This window comes from Glycine soja, chromosome 6 (assembly GCF_004193775.1).
Source record: "Glycine soja cultivar W05 chromosome 6, ASM419377v2, whole genome shotgun sequence".
Taxonomy (NCBI): Eukaryota; Viridiplantae; Streptophyta; class Magnoliopsida; order Fabales; family Fabaceae; genus Glycine; species Glycine soja.
Window position 1 is genome coordinate 41,399,681 of NC_041007.1, and position 22,260 is coordinate 41,421,940.

The 22,260-nt window shown below is 30.9% G+C and overlaps 2 protein-coding genes across 3 annotated transcripts; both read right to left on the reverse strand.

The window, feature by feature from the left end:
• Positions 1-2,307: 2,307 nt before the first annotated feature.
• Positions 2,308-2,760, reverse strand: LOC114416977. The gene has a single exon (XM_028382030.1). The coding sequence runs from the start codon at positions 2,736-2,738 to the stop codon at positions 2,346-2,348; it is 393 nt and encodes a 130-aa protein (XP_028237831.1). The 5' UTR covers positions 2,739-2,760; the 3' UTR covers positions 2,308-2,345.
• Positions 2,311-6,410, reverse strand: LOC114416974 (TMV resistance protein N-like). Of its 2 annotated transcripts, XM_028382028.1 has the most exons (6): positions 6,347-6,394; positions 5,851-6,310; positions 4,455-5,574; positions 4,073-4,357; positions 3,022-3,912; positions 2,311-2,930 (listed from the first exon to the last, which is right to left on the reverse strand). In XM_028382028.1, the coding sequence occupies exons 1-6, from the start codon at positions 6,348-6,350 to the stop codon at positions 2,835-2,837; spliced, it is 2,856 nt and encodes a 951-aa protein (XP_028237829.1). In that variant the 5' UTR covers positions 6,351-6,394; the 3' UTR covers positions 2,311-2,834. The 2 variants fall into 2 exon arrangements, with proteins under 2 accessions (XP_028237829.1, XP_028237827.1); XM_028382026.1 differs by having other exon boundaries at positions 5,851-6,410.
• Between the last annotated feature and the right edge of the window lie 15,850 nt (positions 6,411-22,260).

Genomic DNA, 22,260 nt, shown 5'->3' on the forward strand with positions numbered 1-22,260 from the left:
AGTGACTAATTATAAAAATAAATAAAATTATGCATAGATAGTAATATTAAATTAGTGTAAACTTTTACATTTATTTTATTTAATATTTTTTCCTTTATATTAATTGAACATGTAAAATTAAATATTGCAAATAATTTAATTTTTCATTAACGTGAGAAGTTATTGATTTTATTAAAATATAACAATGCTTATTAATGAGTGTTATTTTTAATTAATATGGTGATAGTAGAATGATGTCTTTCATCCCCACTACTAATTCTGTTGACATGACAAAAGTTAATGAGAAGTTCAATTTATATTCTTTTTTCCTCCAAATTACTAATTTCATTGATACCACGGAAACTTGATATTAAGAAGATCATGTTTTATATATTATAAATAGATCCAACTTGTTCTAGTCATTTGTCAAATAAAGACCTCTACCACTTTTCTGTGTATAATTAGAAAAGAGTTATTAATTTTTTTTCAAATTATCAAAATTTAACATATAAATCTCTTTAATTTTATTTTATATCACTTTATTATGTTTCCATTTTGAATAGTTTATAAATTTTATTTATATTTTACTAATTTATAATTAAATTTCATAAACTAATATCTAAATCTTTTAAATATTTTTTTAAATTGATTTTAATGTACAAATTATTTTTACTCTAATTATTTATATAAAATTAAAAAGATTTATATATTAAATATTTTTTTATTTAACATTTTTTTATAATTTAAACATTATTAACTCTTGACTAATGATACACAGAAAATAATGTTAATATAATTAATTAAACCAAACAAGTGTTTTATTACCTTTTCTATGAATAATTTTACATAAATAATTTAAGTAAAAATAATTTATATATTAAAATAAATTTAAAAAAAATTATCTACAAATTTTCATATTAATTTATGAAATTTAATTATATATTGGTAATATAAAAATAAAAATATGTAAACTATTCAAAATAAAAAGATATAAAATAAAAATTAAAAAGATTTATATATTAAAAAAATTAATTTAAAATTTTTTATAATTTGAAATAAAAAAAATCTCGTCTAATGATAGATGAAAAATAATATTAATATATTTAAATAAATAAAGCAAATGTCTTAATGATTTATTATTTTGTTTATGAATAAAAAGTTACTAGCTAGTTCAATTTATTTAGACATTTTTTAAATTTTTGACTTCATTTAATTTATTTTAAAATAAGATTCAGGTTAACATTAAAATGTTACATTAAAGTTAACGTTTCACTTTGGATAATCAAAATACAAAAAAAAAATTACAATTTAACCTATTATAAAAGATATTCCTTCTGTTTTTATTTTAATTGCTAGATTTTTTTAAATAAAAATATTTTATTTATTAATCATCTACAGAGTTAATGATCACATCAATTACTCTTTTATTAATTATATTTTAATTATTTTTTATTTTATAATTAATTTACCCATGCATTTATTTGTGAAGTAGAAAAAAAGAGATAAAATAAGAAACTTCACAACTATTTTATCATATTGAAGAAACTTTATTGTATTTTTTTATTAAAACATAAAAACCTTAAAAATAAAATGAAAAGGAATGGAGGGAATATAAATATAACTATCATCAATAATAACACTAAATTAGTGGTAATTGATATTAAAAATTTAAATAAATTATAAATAATTTTTCTGTGTATTACTATTAAAGCCACAAGTAAGAAATAATATAAATTAAGATAATATTATAAAATTTTATTTAAAATATCATTAAAAATAAGTTGATTAATAAATATAATATCAAAAATCATATATATATATATATATATATATATATATATAAACTAATATTATATATAAACTTTAATCAAATGTGAATTGAATAAAAATAACAATAATAATAGTAAATACAAATAATACTAATTTAACATAAAAACGAACAAACAATATTACTAAAGTAATACTATAAAAATGTAAGAAAATAATATTCGTATCAAATGAAATCATGTTATTGTTTAATATATTAATTTGTAAGCTTACCAAAAAAATTAAAATTAAAAATTTTAAACACTTAAAAAAATTTAAAATCTAATTATGCAATTTTTAATTATAATGACATTGAATTTTATTCTTAGATATAGTGGATTAAGAAAACAATGATATAGTGACTCTGTTTTAAAATATATTTACTCCTTTTTCTTCTTAGGCATGCAGAAATGTTATTCCTTTAGTTTGACTTCCTGATTCCTGGATCGACTGACCCGAGAATTTTTTTTTAATTTTTTATTTGTACTTTTATTTTAGCGTCATGCACTAACAAGTAAAAAGGACTGAAAACGAGAAATATTCTTAACCAACAAAGACAGCTACAGAAGAGGGCTCCCATAACAAAGAAGGCTACCCAAGCATCTTTTCTCCCTTCTGCTCGCATTTTCTTCAATTTCCCCAAATTTGCGCTTCCTAGACAACTGTTTTGATGGCCCTTCTATATCCTCTTTATATACCCAGCGATATCCGAATTTCTTCACCTCCGCATATGACTCTTTCAACACACACCCTATATCATCACATTCCAAAAGCAATTTGCCAATATAGTTGTCATTGACATGTAATACGCGAACTGAGTCTACTCGATTAAGAAAGAAGAGCCACATGTGATCTGATTTGTCTAAAACAAGTTCTAGATCTAGATCTTCATAAAAGTCCACTGGAATAATACCAAGATCAGGCCATGACGGTTCTGTCTCTGAAAAACTCATTGCTGAGAGTGTTTCATGAGGCACGACGAATATTGCACAAAACGCAACGCCAATCCAATTATCGTCATGCATAAAATGAGATGGGTCTAAGCTTACTCATTTTCCCTCATGCTCATTATTGAACCACCTTGGTATTTCACTTCCTGGACTAACAGTTCCATATTTGTAACAATCGAACAATTCCACCTGGTACTGCAGAGACATCTATATGTTATTTCCTGATTCCTATACACAAAAAAGGAGAGAGAAAGAGATGAGAGGAGCAAAGGAGGAACATGCAAACCTGCAAATTTTGCATCATCCATGAAAAAGCCATGTCAGTGCAGCGTTCCCTATCAACTAATTCTGGGCAGTTAAACATGTATAATCCTGTTTGTCCTATTTCAAAATACGATTCATCATCTGGAAAGTCAATCCGTGAAGGGAGCTCAGGCAAAGATTTCAACTGCTTGCAATGTTGTAACTTTAAACAGACCAGTTTGGAAAGCTTCTTGAGGTTGGGCAGTGTAGCAAAATTGTTACCACTTAAATCTAGCCTTTCTAAGCAACTCATAATTCCAATAGCATCAGGGATTTCAACTAAATTACAGAAACTTAGATCAAGTTTACTCATACATGGAAATATTGGGGAGGAAGGCATTAAGCAACTAACTGATTTTTGATGTTGTCTGGAGTAGGAAGATGTTGATTGGAAATGAATAGGAGCTCCATCTATATCAATCTTCTTCAATTGCTCTGCATCCCTTAGTTCATATAATAACTCGGTGTTGTACAGTTTTGAACAGCCAGAGAGATTCAGATCTTCAAGAGAATTGAGGCCTAGTATGCTATTGGGTAAGCTTACTAGATTTTTGCAGTTTTTCAAATTCAATCTTCTGAGCTTTTTTAGAAGACCGATGGATGGATCAATGTGTCTGAGTTTTTGACATCCTTCGAGAACTAGCTCTTCAAGAATTAGGTCCTCTCCAAACGGTGGCAACTTGATAAGACTTTTGCAATTTCTCAAATTCAGAGAAGTAAGCTTTGGTGAAAGAACAATGGACAGGCCGATCTCTTCGAGTTGTATACATCCTTCGAGATCAAGACTCTCAAGATATAGGGCATCTCCAATATATGGCATTTTAATTAGATTTTTGGAGTCAGAGAGATCCAAACGCCTCAAATTGGGTAGAGGCTACAATGCAAGGCCAATAGTAGGAAACAAAATTAATAATGACATTCAGCCTTTCTTTTGTTTCTTTAATTAAATAGAGAAATCATAAGAAAGTTTGTCTTTTTATTTGTTTATTTAAATGAAAACAATATAGAATAATAATAATAATAATTGATACTACCTTTATGTCTTCCCAAAGTTGTTTGATGTTGCTTTTAAGTAAAATCAACTCAACAAGTTTGTTCGGTTCAAAACTTGGTGGCAAACACTCAAAAGGATACTTTTCCCAATAAAAATATCCTAATTCATTGGAAAACTTAGCAAGTGTTCCTGAAAAATTGATCTTGATCCAATTTGTAAAATAGAAAAGCTTAAGGCTACTCATTGTTGATAGAGCATCGAATCTCATTGTTCGAAGAATGTCAGATTTTTCTTCAAGAATTATGACCTCAACATTTTCTGCTACCTTGAACATTGTAACGAAGAAAGAAAAAGTTAGATCTTTGGAAGTATTTACAAATTCTATAATAATAGGAGAACTTTATATTTATAAATTATTCTACCTTATTATCTGACATAACTTTGTGGAAATCTTTAACATCCCACAACCTGCTCCACTTCCATGGCTTCCTAGGTGATTTTTCTCTAACAATAGATTTGCTCAAATCGCACAACAAGTCATGCATTCCAATAAAATCATCATCATCAATGGTTATAAGTGATTTATCAACGAGAACTTGTAGGCCATATTCGGGATTAAATCCACGAAAATCTAAAACTTCCTTCACATGTTCCACATATTCGTCGTTGAAGAAACATGCAATATCTAGAAATATTTCCTTGTGTGTATCCTCTAATTGATCAAAACTTATTCGCAACACATCCATAATACTTTTACTTTTATTTTCTTTTAATGAGACCAATGCACTCCTCCAATGAAAAACATCTTTATCAAACAAAGATGAGCCCAGTACTTCAATTGCTAAGGGAAGACCTTGACAATGTGATAGTAAATCAGAAGTCAACTTTTCAAAATCACTCATAGTATAATTATTTTTAAATGCTTTTTTGCAAAACAATCGAAGAGCATCATTGTCATTCAATAGCTTCACTTGGTAAATATCATCTACTCCATATGCCTTCAATATTTGTTGATCCCTAGAAATTATAATAATTATGCTCCCTCTACCTAGGCATTTACGTAACAGATCATTTCTACCCCCAGTAAACATATCAAGCTGTTTATCTTGATCAACATTGTCAAGAACTATAAGTGCCTCTGCATTGTGTAGCCTCTTCCATGCCAGATGTGTTCCATCAGATACATTACGAATCTCTAGATTTCTTTCATTTAGAGATTGAGAAAGTAATTCCTTTTGTACACCTAATCTACCTTCACGTTTATAAAGTTTACTTACGTCATCAATATAACAACAAGAATTAAATTGATGAGAGATTCTTTCATATAAAGCTTGACCAAGAGCGGACTTTCCTATTCCACCCATCCCAGTAATTCCAACAACTCGAACATCATCATTAACCGGCCCCAGACATATTAGCTCTGATAATGTAGCAAAATGAGATTCCATCCCAACTAGATTATCAGATGCAGGAATAGAAAATTTGCAACCCACGATACTTTTTATCTGCTGAACAATTTTATCAATCACTGCAGGTTGTCGCCTAAAAGTTTAGAGAAAAGAAAGAATGGCAAATCATCACCTAAGGGAACCAAAACAGAGCGTACATGCATAGAAGAAGATAACAACATATATAGTACTTTTTTCATTTTTAAAATATTATTTGTATTAAACATGGATAATGAATGTTGACCCAATCTCTCTAAGTATCTCCAGTTTAAAGGTTGTAATAAGTAATACATTCAAGATAACAGCATTAGTAAGAAATGATAAAAATATATTGTATATGCACGTAACAAACCAACAGAAGATTACTTACTCATTTCTGGTATCCCAACCAGAGAGACTGGCTACTCGTTCCAGAACTTCTCTCCATGTTGTAATTTCCTTCTCTTGGAACCTGGAACTTTGTTGGTGTTGGGCAAAGGCTTTCTCATAGTCTCCACTCAGTTTTCGCACTTGTGATGGATCAACATCATAGAAAATAGGCAGAAGATGTCTGGTAGATGGTTGAAAGCAATTCCAGATATGTGCTAGTTCACGCAGGCACCAAGTTGAGGAAGCATAGTCCTTGGAAAAGACAACAAGGAAAACATGAGACCCTTCAATGGCTCGTATTAGCTCTGGTGCTATGGATTCGCCTTTCCTGATATCTTTATCATCTTTGAAGGCCTCGATGCCTTGTTTTTTCAGAGCTTCAAAAAGAAAAGCGGTGAAGCTGTTGCGTGTGTCTTCACCGCGGAAGCTCACAAACACGTCATACTCAAACGAAGAAGAAGAAGAGGTGCATTGGATGATGGCATTAGAAGTAGAAGCCATTTCAATTGCAAAACTGTGAAGGAAGAAGATCAAGTGTTTGTGGATACAAATAATGAATCAACAAATATAATATATGCAGAGTTTAGGAATTTCTTGGCAGCTGCGAGGGGTTGTTGTGATGAAGGGGGCATTCATGTGAAAGTGTCAACTATTGAATGGAGGGTTCAGATGATGTGAGTGGGCTCATGTCACATATCTAACGGTTTCCCCCTAATAATTGAATGAAGACTTGGTTGATGTTGCTGCTTCATCGTTTCGTCGGGGCTTCCTATCAAACTATTTTTTTTATATTTTTATGTCTTTTTCTTTTACTTGTATTCTTATTGTTGACTTTCGTAAGTACAAAAACATACAATATTATTTTTCTAATTGTTACCTTCTCAAAATATCTGGTTATTGAGTTTTGTTACTTAAATTTAGATTTTTTGTTCTTAAGGCATGAAATATTGAAATGTGTTATTAAAGGAATGCTGTTAAAAGGATTATCAAGATTTCTTTTAAGAGAAGGATTATTAATATCTTAATAATTAAGTATATTTAGTTATTCATATAAGTAGTGCATGTATTCACTTTTTTATAACGTCCGGGTTTCTTTTTCCACTTTTTATAACTGTGTGCTGTGGTAGTGGTGGTTTGTTGGCATGTGTGATGGGTGGGAGGAGATGAGAGTCATATTTATGTTTGAAGAGTGTCTCTCTCCTAATTATAACATGTCAAGGAAGCAAGCGCGTACGCATCATCTTTTGTTTTAAGTGTAACCGTGTGATGGACACATCCGAAGAATTGTTCAACTTTTATCTAATATTTAAGTTGTCATTCAATAAATGTAAAAAATAAATATATTATAATTTAGATATTTTATTATATATTATTCATATTTTATTTAATAAAAATATTTGTATTTGTGTATGCCATCTTCATGTATGCTTTATTTTAGAAGCAATCATATTAAAGTGTCTGGGTTTTTATCGCCTTCGATGTCTGTGTAAAAATATCTGTTTTATATATTATAACTAACGAGTGAGTGTGTGCCTCTCTCTGGCTTGGCTTTGTTATGTAGGTTTGTGAGAATAGTGAAGGAGTGATGAAAAAGTGGGGTGAGGTGAGTGAGACAGAACAACAAGCGTGGTCTGCTGTTTTACGTGGTCTGCTGTTTTACGTGTACTATGTGAGAACCAAAACAAGTAAAAGGAGGGCCAAACTTAAGAAAAAAAGGGAAGGATATTCGGCTTCACTTTCTTTTTTTTGTTCTGCTGCCACTCTCCTTCCCAGAACAATAATGCAACACGATTCCCAAAACAAAATCATGGCAATTATTCATCTCATGGCAATCACTGCACCTCACACACGAATAGCATTATTAGTTAATAAATTAAAATAAACTAAAAAAAAATTGCATTTTTCTTTCTCCCTCTCTTCGGATAAATTGACTAAACACGAATTGGTTCATCTGCAGAAGGTGGACTTCCCATGCGGCATTTGCTACACATTTCGGATGAAATTTTCAACGAGGGTAAGATTTCACATCAATTCAACGACGACAGTATCTCGACTCCATGGACGCTGGCGCCTTTCGCCGGAAGGGAGATCTCCGACATTGATCGCTTCGTGGTGGAATTGTTGCCTGCTTTCAAATTCAGGGCACTATGGGAACAAAATGAAGGGCTCGGTTGTGTGGTTTGCCTTACAAAGTTCGAGGCTGCAGAAGGAAATCTGTCATAAAATTGAGTTTTGCTGATTTTCTGTTGATCTGTCATAAAATTGAGTTTTGCTAACTTAATGTTGTCTTGTTTAAGTATTTGGATTTCTTGCTTAAGATTCTTAATTTCATTTTGTAAATCTTTTATAGTAATTTGTTCACTTTGAGTTTTAAACTTAATGTATATTTCTTTCATATCTACTGGTTGAATTTTTTTTTTTCAGCTTTCCTCATCCTTTTGAGTTAAATCATTTAATTGGTACAAAAACTCATTTTTTAATGGTCACTCTTTCATCTTATCTATTATATAAATTAATGTAGATGTTTGGTTTTTAGTTAACATGTTGACAGATTTACAATTTGTACAGTTACACAAAATAGGATATAAACAATAACCTTCTTCGTCACTGGCTGGGTTACTCTGTCATCCTTTTCTTTAATGTCCATTGCTATACTATCCAACTCCAGCAATGACTTAAGAATTTTTATTTATTTATAAACCAAAAAAAATAAAGGTTGTTGTACTTAGTAAATTTTAGTCCACGTACCTTCCTAAACTCAAATCAAAACTATATTGGGCCCAGTAAAGGAAAAATATAAAAAATAAAAAAGCTTACACGTAAATAAGTGATACTTATAAACAAAGCCTCTTCAGCGACAGCGAGCCAATTTCCAATCATTTTAGTTTATAAGACTTCAATTTCCCTCCATTTCATAATCTCCAATTAAACTGTTTATTTCATTTAGCTAAGAATTCTAACGAGAGAGAGAGAGAGAGAGAGGAGAGAGAGGATCAACAATGGCTATCAAAGTTTACATTGTGTATGCATTTATTAATCACTCATTGCTCTTTCTTTTTTAGAAAAATATTTTATTGCTATACTCTGTTTGCCTTCTCCAATATTTCTCTAATTTTCTTTCCCTCAATTAGTCGTTAGTGTTATTTCCTGCTATGATAGTTCTAATTAAAAAATATTTTTTATTCACTGGGTTTCTTTTACTCTTTCAACGGGTTTTTAAATTTGAAGTCTTTCAAATTTTAAAATTCTTTCCACCTCCTTGGATTTCATGCACTCTTTTTTTAACTCTGTTCCTTTCATTCTTGTTTTAGATGTATTCACTTCTTGAATAGTTTTTTACATCTCCCAGTCAAAGCACAATTCGAATTTAAATTTCTTTTGCTTCATTTTCATTTTATTCGTACTTAGTACTATGATCATCCACCGGTAAAATTGTGATCTCCAATTCCTATTTCATCTGTATTGTCCCCAAGAAAATAACATTTCTTTCAGCTTTATTTAAAGAACGAAAATTTAGCATTCATTGACAGGTACCACTCAATGCTTGGGCACGTGGAAAGACTAGCTCAAGAAATAAAGAGAGGAGCCGATTCTGTACAAGGGGTTGAGTCCCAACTATGGCAGGCATGTTAATTTCGTTATTAATGCATCAGTGCTGCTATTCCTTGTTATTCTGTGTGATCACTGTGACTAAGAGTTTATTTCCCAAATTTACTTAGCATATGAGCAGGTACCCAAGACACTATCAACTGAGTGATGTACTAATCATCACCAGAAATGAGCTCCATGATGTACTAATCACAGGTTAATCATAAATTTAATTGATTGAAACAATCAAACTGTTAGAAAAATTAAAATAAAATGAAATAATAAGTAGGAAGAAAAAATGTAAACCCTTTAATTAAATAACAAAATAATAGTAACAAAACAACTTTAATTGACAACACATGAATCAATAAAACATTATAACATACAATAAGCACAGGGAGAAATAAATCAAGGGAAAAAAATTAATTAGCCTGGGTTGAATTACGTAAACGCTATCCTTAGAGAGAAAACACTCCACTGCACCGGTAAGAAATCTTGATTGCATTTCTCTTCCAAGATATAACAACCCGTTGGTTCCGATCGTGTGCAGCGAAAGGATCCCCGAACCTTATGAACACCAATGCTCTTGCTCTCAAAAAATAAGTTTTTATAAAAGAAGGAAGAGAAAATTTTAGGGAGAAAGAAATGAGATTGTTGCTCTACCTCTGTTTGTTTGTATTTTTTAGAGAGAAGGGAAAGAGATATATATATATATAGGCACAAACTCCTTTATGCAATGACACAATATGACCGTTGGAAACCAACTTGCAGTTGTCAAAACAAATGTAATAAATTGTTGACTCATTAAAACAAAATCTTAGAAAAATATAAAAAATCTAATTTTATGTAACAGATTCTAAAATAAATATTTTATTTTATAAACTAGAATTAATATAAGTAATATATATATTTATAAATTTTAAATTATAAAATAATATTTACTAACATTCCCCCACATGATTTAAAATTTAAAAATATATTTTTTAAAAGATAATTTGTATAGAAACGTAAGAGAAAGAGCATGTGATGTTGTATTTCGGTATAAGGAACCTTCCGGGTTTGAGCCTTATACCTAGTGTTTATGAACTTCCACCCGAGAAAAATATAGTGACTTAATTGTCTTGAACTACATATTTTTTCGCCGGACTTTAGTACACAACCCCTACAATATTGGTGTTCAATTAGGTTCTAATCAGTGGTAGCGCGTTACACGACCTTGTGCTTGTATCTTGTTTCATGAGTGTCACATAGAGATTAACCCATATCTCACAGTGGCGGTCCCACCACCACACTCACTAGGTGAATCCTCAAAGAGTGGTTTGTGATCCCACCCCTACAATAATTGTCATCAGATTCATTAAGAGGTATTTTTTTTATACCACAAATACACATATATAAATACCTCAACCTTAATCTTGCCATAATTTATAATACACCTCGTCATAGGAATGAGAAACGGAACAACTCCGCCAAATTTTATTTTGGTGTACTTTAGTCAAGAAACAATTTCGTTGTTACCCGTTGAACTCCATTCATGGGATCACCAATCACACGAAGACGAGTGTCCATTGTTGTAACTAAATAATGGGCTTTAGTCTCATTCTCCTCGACGACTCAAGTACTTGTTGACATGTCAACCTTTTTGTAAGCGGATCCATAATATTGTTTTCTGACCTGACAAAGTCAAGAGAAATGACACCATTAGAAATCAAATTCTCGATATACTTATGTCTCACTCTTAAGTGTCTTCTTTTTTCATTAAAATTTTTGCTAGCAGCTTGACTATCACAATGTATTGGAATTGGAGGTATAGGCTTATTCAACAATGGCAAATCACATAACAAATTTTGAAGAAACCCAGCCTTACTAGTAGCGGTATCTAAAGCAATAATTTCTGCTTCCATAGTAGACTGTGAAATAATAGTTTGTTTAACAAATTTTCATGATACTACACCACCAGCTAAAGTAAAAACATAATTACTTGTCGATTTTGTTTTATCAGAATCAGAAATCAAATTTGCATCACTAAACCCCTCAATTCCTGCAGAAAAACATGTATAATGAATGTCATAATTAATGGTTCCTTTTAAGTATCTAAAAACTCTTTGTAATGCAATCCAATGAGAATGATTAGAATTATTAGTATATCTTCCTAATCTACCAATTGCATATGCAATGTCAGGCCTAGAGAAGTTTGTCAAATGCAATAAAGAACCAACAATTTGAGAATATTTATATGAAGAAATTAGTTTACTCAAATTTTTCTTTAACTTAATGGATGAGTCATAAGAAACATGTTTCACATCAAAATAATTAAATTTCTTCAATAGCTTTTCAACATAATATGATTGAGTAAAAATCATGAAATCATTTTTCTTAAAAAGCTTAATACCCAAAATCACATATACACGACCAAGGTCTTTCATATCAAAATTTCTAAACAAGAAAAACTTCACATCATTTATGAAATTTATATTACTACCAAATATGAATATGTCGTCCAAATACAAACATAAAATGACACATCCATTATCATCAAATTGTTTCACATACACACATTTAGCACTATCAACAATTTGAAATTCATACAAAAGAACAACTTGATCAAACTTTTGTGTCATTGATTTGGAGCTTGTTTCAAATCATATAAAGATTTAACAATTTATTCTTTCAAGAAAAAACATTTTCAAAGAAAGTGACATCTCTAGATTTCATAATACTACAATTAGAAATTTCATACACTTATGAATTAACAACTAAAAATCTATAAGTAGTATTCTGTGAAGCATATCCAACAAAAATACAATGAACATTGTTTTCAATTTTCCTTTTCTCATTAATAAGGATGTTAACCTTTATTAGACATCCTCACATTTTAAGATATTTCAGATTTGATTTTCTTTTTTTCCAGAGCTCATAAAGATTTTTTTTAAAATATTTATAAGATACCATATCAAGAAAATGACATACAAAATATAAAGTTTCACCGAAGTGTTCATTTCATTGCTTTATGTGTTGTATTTTCACATGTTTATTATTATTATTATTATTATTATTATTATTATTATTATTATTTTAGCAAGAAGTTACATACATAGAGGCAACCAGACTCTAACGTGTAAGACAAAATATTTACAACAATAATGTTAAGAAACAAAAAATAAAAATCAAACAAATTTTCTAACATTAAATACTTGTAACATTCACAAAGGAAATTGATCAAGTAAAACATAGCTTCGTAACATATGGGAATAAAATTAGTGAGATGTTTTTAGTTTTCACATAAAATAATTCTAAAAGCATTTTATCTTTAAAACCATCATTAATAAAGAAAATGTATTTTAATTTTAAATTTCAAATTATAAGAAAATATTTTTCAACAATCTCGCACTAATTAAAAATTTAAGGAAATGAAATAATATAAAAAAAACATTTTTAATGGAGCATAAGGACTCAATGTATCCATTACATACATTTTGATAAAACAAGATGCTAGTGCAGAAAAGACTATGCAAGAAGAAAGTATAAATTTTTCTCTCTAAGACTGTTAGAAAAAAAAATAAAATGAAATAGTAAATAGGAAGAAAAAATGCAAAGACTTTAATTAAATAACAAAAGCAAAATAACTTGAATTGACGGCACATGAATCAATAAAGCATTATAACATACAATAAGCACAAGGAAAAATAAATCAAGAGGAAAGAATTAATTAGCCTAGGTTGAAGCGCGTAAATACTATCCTTAGCAAAATGATCCTCGAATCTTATGAACACCAATGCTCTTGCTCTACAAAAAAATAAGTTTTGTTAAGAGAAGAAAGAGAAAATTTTAGGGAGAAAGAAATGAGACTGTTGCTCTGCCTCTGTTTGCTTGTATTTTTTAGAAAGGAGGGAAATATATATATATATATATATATATATATATATATATATATATATATATATATATATATATATATATATATATATATATATATATATATATATATATATATATAGGCACAAACCCCCCCTTATACAACAACATGATATGATCGTTAGAAACTAACTTACAATTGTCAAAATAAACATAACAAATTGTTGATTTATTAAAATAAAATCTTAGAAAAATATAAGAAATCTAATTTTACGTAACAGATACTAAAATAAATAGTTTATTTTTATTTTATAAACTATAATTAATATAATTAATATATATTTATAAATTTTAAATTATAAAACAATATTTACTAACACAAACCATCATACTCAGGTTTATCGATTCAGTTTTCAAAACATTTCAGCAGGGAGAATGATGGGTGATGTCATTTTTTTCTTCTTGTTTTTCCTTAGAGAGTACAAATTCTTTAATCTATTGAATGAGTACAGGACATGAATGAGTAATTTGACTTGATCAAAAAAAGATTAATTGGTACATTATACTAATCCGCACTAAACAAGTAAAAACTCTTTGAAGATCATATGCATCAAAATATTTATTCTCACTTCCTTGCTGCTTGAAGAAATCTTGTTCCTTAGTTTCATTTCCTGAATGAGTAATTTGACTTGATAAAAACAAGAAGTACTACAATATTGCATGTCCAAATATTACACAACTTGCAATGCCAATCCAATCATGTCATGCACAACGGGAGATGGTAATTCACTTCCAGGAATAACACTTGAAACGTTTTGGAGACGAAGGAAGGAGTGCACACCTGATCAATTTGTGTCATCCATCAAAGACATGTGCTAGTGCAGTGTTCGCTCTCAAATTCTGAAGGGAGGAACTCAGCCAAATATTTGAAGAGCTTGCAATGTTGTATATATTGGTGATTCCATCAGCCCCACCATCCAAAGTCTTATTCAATGATGACCTTTTATTTATAGACAACAGAATAAACCACTGACAGACTTGTTTTATTTGGTTGACTACATTAATATTATTTTATTTGTATTATTAATAAAGAGTTATTAACTTTTTCATATTATCAAAATTTATAAACTAAAAAATATTTAATATATAAATCTTTTTAATATTTTGAATAGTTTATATGTTTTTGTTTCTACTTAAGAGTTTATAGTTTAATTTTATAAATTAATACATAAATTATTTCCATCTTTGTTTTTAAATTGATTGTAATGTACATATTATTTTTATTCTAAATATTTACGTAAAATTAAAATGACTTATATATTAAAAAAATTAGTTTATATATTTTTTTAATTTGAAGAAAAAAAACTCTTGACTAATAATACATAAAAAATAATTTTAATATAGTTTAATAAGGAAAACAAACGTTTTATTGTCTTTTTTAAGAATAATTTTATGTTAATAATTAGAGTAAAATTAATTTATATATTAAAATCAATTTACAAAAATAATTATGTACAGATTTGCATATATTGATTTATGAAATGTAATTATAAATTGGTGAAATAAAAAATGTAAACTATTAAAAAAATATAAAATGCTATAAATAAAAATTTTGTAATTTTGTAATTTTTTTAAAAAAATTAATAACTCTTTTCTAATGATAGATAGACAATAATATTATTTTTTAAGAGTAAAGTGATGAGTTCAATTTTTATTTAGACACTTTTTATTTTTTAGTTTATTTATCTTTTTTCACACAAGTGTCATCAACAACTAACAACCTAAGTTCAACCGCGACTTTAATATGTCACATCGAAGTCAACATTTGACTTTAGATGATTATCTTATGAAAGAACTAAAATTGCTTATATAATTAAAATTGTTATTTAGCCTATTAGAAAATATACTCTTGTTTTTTTTTAATTGTTGGACTTTTGAAAAAAAATGGTTTTATTTATTTATTGTCTACAAAGTTCAGTATTACATTAATTACTTTTTTATCTATTATATTTTTACTTATATTTTATATTTTATATTTTAATTTTTAATTAATTTACTCATACATTTATTTGTGAAGCGGAAAGAAAAAGGGGTAAAATAAATAAAAAAAAACTTCGCAACTACCTTGAAAAAACATATGAAAAGAAATGGAGAGAATATAAAGATAATTATTATCAATAGTAACACTACATTAGTGGTAATTGATATTAAATTTTAAAAAAATTATAAATAATTTTATGTGTATTAATATTATGGTCACAAATAAGAAATAATAGAAATTAAGATAATATCATAAAATTTATTTAAAATATCATCATAAACAAGTTGATTAATAAATAATATCACAAATCATATATATAAACTAATATTATATATAATCTTTAATCAAGTGTAAATTGAATAAAAATAACAACAATAGTAAATGAAAATAATAGTAATTTAACATAAAAGCAAACAAATAATACTACTAAAGCAATACTATAGTCTTATGAAAAAAATATTAATATAATACTAAGATAATACTCTAATGTAAAATGTAGGAAAATGATATTCGTATCAAATGAAGTCATGCTATATTTTAATACATTAATTTATTTGCTTACCCCAAAAAAATTAAATTAAAAAATTTAAACTCACGAAAAATAAGATGGGACTTGATTAGTTATACAATTATTGATCATAAGAAATTCCCGCCGAGACAAATACTATTAAACAATTAACTCTTCATAATTGTATTCAGATTCTCTTGTTGAAGACGATGTGAATTAAAACAGGAAAATATTTATCGGACATTTGGTGAGATTGAATTTTATTACCTCCAAATTATAATCAGAGTTTAATCATAAGATTAACTGATTGAACAAATAAACCATAAGATATAAACAACTTACAGCAAAATATTATCCAATTTTACCAAATTCTAATCACAATTTAATCATAAAATTAACTGATTGAACAAATAAACCAACAGCCTGAGATCTTCAAAACATTGCATAAGGAAGAATATTGACCATGCATGTCATTTTTTTTTTTCAATTTGTGTTAAGTGCCCAAGACAAAAGAAGAAAACAACGATATAGTGACTCATTCTACAGGTTAAGATTTTCAAATTCATTTTGCCACAACTTGATTGTGTTTTCCAGGGAGGAGGTTGCATCATCTTTTCTCCCTTCTGCTCACATTATTCCTTTCTTTCTTTTTCCTTCATTTTCTTCAATTTCCCCAAATTTGTGCTTCCTAGCCAACGATTCTATATCCCCTTTATATACCCAGCGATATCCGAATTTCTTCACCTCAGCATATGATTCTTTCAACACTATCCCTTCATCATCACATATGAAAACCAATCTGCCAAGATATTTGTGCATGAAATACAATTCTTGAATGAATAGCATTCGACTAACAAAGAATAGCCACATGTGATCTGATTTGTCTAAAACAAGTTCTAGATCAAGATCTCCATAAAAATCCACTGGAATATCACCAAAAACAGGGTAGTTCCTTTCTGTTTCTGAAAACCCCATCGCTGAGAGTGTTTCATCAGGTTCCAATTATCGTCATGCATAACAGGAGATGCGTCTAAGCTCACACAATTTCCCTCATGCTGATTATTGAACCACCTTGGTATTTCACTTCCAGGAGTAACACTTCCAACAAAGTATAAAGAATATGTGTATATCACCTGGTACAGCAGAGACATGTATATGTTATTTCCTGATTCCTATACACAAAAAAAGGAGAGAGAAAGAGGTGAGAGGAGCAAAGGAGGGACATGCAAACCTGACACAATTCCATCATCCATGAAAAAGCCATGTCAGTGCAGCGTTCCCTATCAACTAATTCTGGGCAGTTAAAAATGTATAATCCTGTTTGTTCGCATAAGTACAATTCATCAATTTGGAAGTCAATCCGTGAAGGGAGCTCAGGCAAAGATTTCAACTGCATGAAGTAACTTTAAACACAACAGTTTGGAAGGCTTCTTGAGGTTGGGCAGTGTAGCAAAATTGTTACCACTTAAATCTAGCCTTTCTAAGCAAGATATAATTCCAATAGCATCAGGGATTTCAACTAAATTACAGAAACTTAGATCAAGTTCACGCATACATGGAAATATTGGGGAGGAAGGCATTAAGCAACTAACTGATTTTTTCTGTTTTCTGGAGTAGGAAGATGTTGATTGGAAATGAATAGGAGTTCCATCTATATCAATCTTCTTCAATTGCTCTGCATCCCTTAGTTCATATAATAACTCGGCGTTGTATAGTTTGAAACAGCTAGAGAGATCCAGATATTCAAGAGAATTGAGGCCTAGTATGCTATTGGGTAAGCTTACTAGATTTTTGCAGTTTTTCAAATTCAAATTATAGAGCTTTTTTAGAAGACGGATGGATGGATCAATGTGTCTGAGTTTTTGACATCCTTCGAGAACTAGCTTTCCAAGAATTAGGTCCTCTCCAAACTGTGGCAACTTGATAAGACTTTTGCAATCTTTCAAATTCAGATAAAAAAGCTTTCGTGAAAGACCAATGGACAGACCGATCTCTTAGAGTTGTATACATCCTTTGAGATCAAGACGCTCAAGATATAGGGCATCTCCTATATATGGCATTTTAATTTGATTTTTGGAGCTAGAGGGATCCAAACGCCTCAAATTGGATATAGGCTACAATGCAAGGCCAATAGTAGGAAACAAAATTAATAATGACATTCAGCCTTTCTTTGGTTTCTTTAATTAAATAGAGAAAAAGGAAATAACATAAGAAGTTTGTGTTTTTATTTGTTTATTTAAATTAATGAAAACCATATAAAAATAATAATTGATACTACCTTTGTATTTTTTCAAAGTTGTTTGATGTTGCTCTGAGGCAGAATCAACTCAACAAGTTTGTGTTAGTATAGAGCAATCAAAGAAGAGAAAGGAATAAAGGGAAGAGAGAAAAAACACAAAGTTTAACGTGGTTCAGCACACAATATATGTGTCTACGTCCACGACTACACTAGGAAAACCTTTTATTACTTGCACATAAAAGCTTACAAGGTGTCTCTATATATAACACTAATGAGACACAAGTTTTCACAAACCAAGCGATGTGGGACTAAGACCACACAAGTTTTACAGACCAAGCGATGTGGGACAAAGGAACTAAGACCACAAACTCTAACAATTCTCCCACTTGGGGTCTAAGTTCCAAACTATAGCAGCTCCTAGTAAGCAATGAGTTCATCGACTCTTTACCTAGTGTAGCACCTTCATCTTCAATTATCCTTGAAGGCCAACTGAGGCAATGCAAAGCCTTAGTTTGTCAGTTGTAACAACTTTAGTCAACATATCTATTGGATTCTCTGATCCTAAGATCTTCAATAAAGATAAGTCTCCATCATTTATCAACTCCCTGATAAAATGGTATCTTAGTTGAATATGCTTGCATCTAGAATGGAAGACTAGATTCTTAGCAAGACTTATAGCACTTTGACTGTCACTAAACATTGGAGCATTATCTTGTTCTTTCCCTAATTCATTGAGAAAATTCTTTAGCCAAATCATCTCCTTAGCTACTTCTGAGATAGCTATGTACTCGGCTTTCGTGGTTGAGAGAGCAACTCTATCTTGAAGTTTAGACTTCCAACTCACAGCAGTACCTCCCATGGTAAAAATGTAGTCTGTGGTGCTTTTCTTGGTATCAAAATCTCCTCCCAAGTCTGCATCTGAAAATCCCTGTAAAGTGAGATTGTCTTTTCTGAAGCACAAACACATCTTTGAAGTACCCTTCAGATATCTGAGTATCCACTTTATGTCTTCCCAATGCTCCTTTGTTGGATTTGATAGGAACCCACTGACAACTCCCACTGCATGTGCTATGTCAGGTCTGGTACACACCATAGCATACATCAAACTCCCAACTGCTGATGCATATGGTACTCTAGACATGTAGCATTTTTCTTCATCTATCTGCAAAGATTGCTTCTTTGAAAACTTCAAATGAGATCCCAAAGGGGTATTTCTGGTCTTAGAATCTTCAAGGTAAAACCTGTCAAGCAACTTGTGTATATATTTCTCCTGAGACAGCTTCAAAATTCCTTCTGATCTGTTTCTAAGAATTCTCATACCAAGGATTTGTTTAGCTGGACCAATATTCTTCATTTCAAAGTTTTTTGCCAACTGCTGCTTCAACCTATTAATTTCTGTCATACTAGATCCTGCAATCAACATGTCATCAACATACACGACAAGGATAACATAACTATTAGTATATTTCTTAACATAGTAGCAATGGTTCATGTCACATCTTTTGAATCCTGAGTTGCTCATAAACTCATTAAACTTCTTGTACCACTGCCTCGGTGTTTGTTTCAAGCCATATAAGCTTTTGTGAAGCTTGCATACTAGATTCTCCTTTCCTGGCACTTCAAAACCTTCTGGTTGGGTCATATAAATGTCTTCCTCTAAATCCCCATGCAAGAATGCAGTTTTAACATCTAACTGCTCCAAGTGAAGATTCTCTGCAGCTACTATGCTCAGAATAACTCTGATGGTAGTCATCTTTACAACTGGAGAGAAGATCTCTGTGAAATCAATTCCTTGTTTTTGCTGAAACCCATTCACCACAAGTCTCGCCTTGTATCTTCTTCTACCGTCAGATTCTTCCTTTAGCCTATAGACCCAGCTATTCTGTAACGCTTTCTTTCCTTCTGGCAATTTAGATAAAGACCACGTCTTATTCTTTTGAAGGGATGTCATCTCATCTTTCATCGCTAGCTCCCACTCAATAGTGTCATTCCCCTGTGTAGCCTCACTAAAACATTCTTGCTCACCAGCATCAGTTAATAACAAATAATGCAATGAAGGGGAATACCTATCTGGTGGTACTGAAATTCTGCTAGATTTTTTTGTAGGAGTTGATGGTTTTGGTTCTGACTCAACCTCTACGCCTGTACTCTGGTTTCTGTTGGCTACATCACTTTCTGAAATTTCTTCAAGTGTTGCTTTCTCAAAAAATTTTGACAGTTTACCTGCACATGTAGATTCTGCAGAAAATTTGTCCTTATAAAATAAGTTCTCATTAAAGGTAACATTTCTGCTTCTGATAACTTTCTTGGTTTGGTCATCCCAAAACCTATAGCCATACATGTCAGATCCATAATCAATAAAATAACATTTCCTCGCCTTCGGATCCAATTTATCTCTACTATTAGAGTCTGTCAATATATATGAAACACAACCAAAAATTTTCAAATGTGAAAGTTTTACCTCCTTTCCAGACCATACTTCTTCGGACAAATGATAATTCAAAGGAACTGATGGTCCTCTATTGATGAGATATGTTGTTGTGTTTATTGCTTCTGCCCAGAATGCTTTAGGCAAGCCAGATTGGATCCGCATACACCTCACTTTCTCATTCAAGATTCTATTCATCCTTTCTGCAACACCGTTTTGCTCAGGTGTTCCTGGTATTATCTTGATCATTCTGATCCCATGTTCTGAACAGAAGTCTTTAAACTCCTAACTATCATACTCCCCGCCATTGTCAGATTTCAGACTTTAAACCTTTAGACCTGTCTGATTTTCAACTTTTGTTTTCCACTTTTTAAACACAAAAAACACATCAGATTTATTTTTAAGAAAATAAACCCATACCTTTCTGGTAGAGTCGTCATTAAGGTGACATAATAGCATGAGTTTCCAATAGATTTCATTGGGGCTGGCCCCCCAAACATCTGTGTGCACCAATTCTAGCTTTTCAACTTTAAGAGTCTTCCCTTCCCTTGAGAAGCTGACCTTTTTTTCTTTCCAAGGATACAATGTTCACAAGCACCAACGTCAACATGCTTGAGGCTTGATAGCTTACCCTTTGCCGCCATAAGCTTCATTCCTTTTTCACTCATTTGTCCAAGTCTTTGATGCCACATGGTTGAATTATTGACAGCCTCAGTAACTGCTACCATATCCTCATATGCAATCATGTAAAGAGATCATCGCTTCTTTCCACGAGCCACAATGAGATTGCCTTTTGTTACCTTCCAAGCTCCATCTCCAAAAGTGGTGTGATGTCCCTCATCATCCAACTGCCCTATGGATATTAAATTTCTCATTAAGGCATGAATATGTCTGACATTGCGCAATGTCCATAGGGATCCACTGGTGGTCTTGATGTTGATATCACCTTTTCCGACAATGTCAAGAGATTTTCCACCTGCAAGCTAAACTTTCCCAAATCTTCCAGAAATATAGTTAGACAATAAATCTTTAGAAGGAGTAGTGTGGAACGACGCACCTGAGTCCATGATCCATGAATCAACAGGACTATCCAAACTGCAAATTAATGCATCATCAAGTTCATCAGTTGCTGCATTTGCGGATTCATCATCATCGCGCTTCTTGTTTTTGTGCGACTTGTTCTTCTTTGGTGCCTTGCACTGATTACTAAAGTGACATCTCTTGTCACAATTCCAGCAAGTAACGTCACTTTGAAATTTTCTCTGACCTTTTCCTCTTGACTTTGATCTGCCTTGACCATTCTGACCCTTCTGGGTAGTCCTTCCCCTGCCTTCAGTATTTAATGCTGAATTGGAAACATGATTGGAAGATTCTCCTGAATCTCTCTTGCGAACATCTTCGCTTAAGATCAAGTCACGGATGTCACTAAGCTTTAATGTGTTCTCCCTTGTAGAACTGCTAACTGCAGTAACAGTACGTTGCAGCCCAACTATCTGGTAGTGATGATAATAAAATCAATGCCTTCACCACTTCCTCAAATTTAATCTGCACTGATTCCAATTGGGCAAGAATAGTATTAAATTCATTAATATGATCAGTTACAGAGATACCTTTTCCCATCTTGAGGTTGAACAACCGGTGCATCAAGTATACTTTGTTGGTTGTCGATGACTTCTCATATATATCTGATAACGCCTTTATCAAGCTTGCAGTAGTCTTCTCGTTCACGATGTTGAACGCAACGTTCTTGGC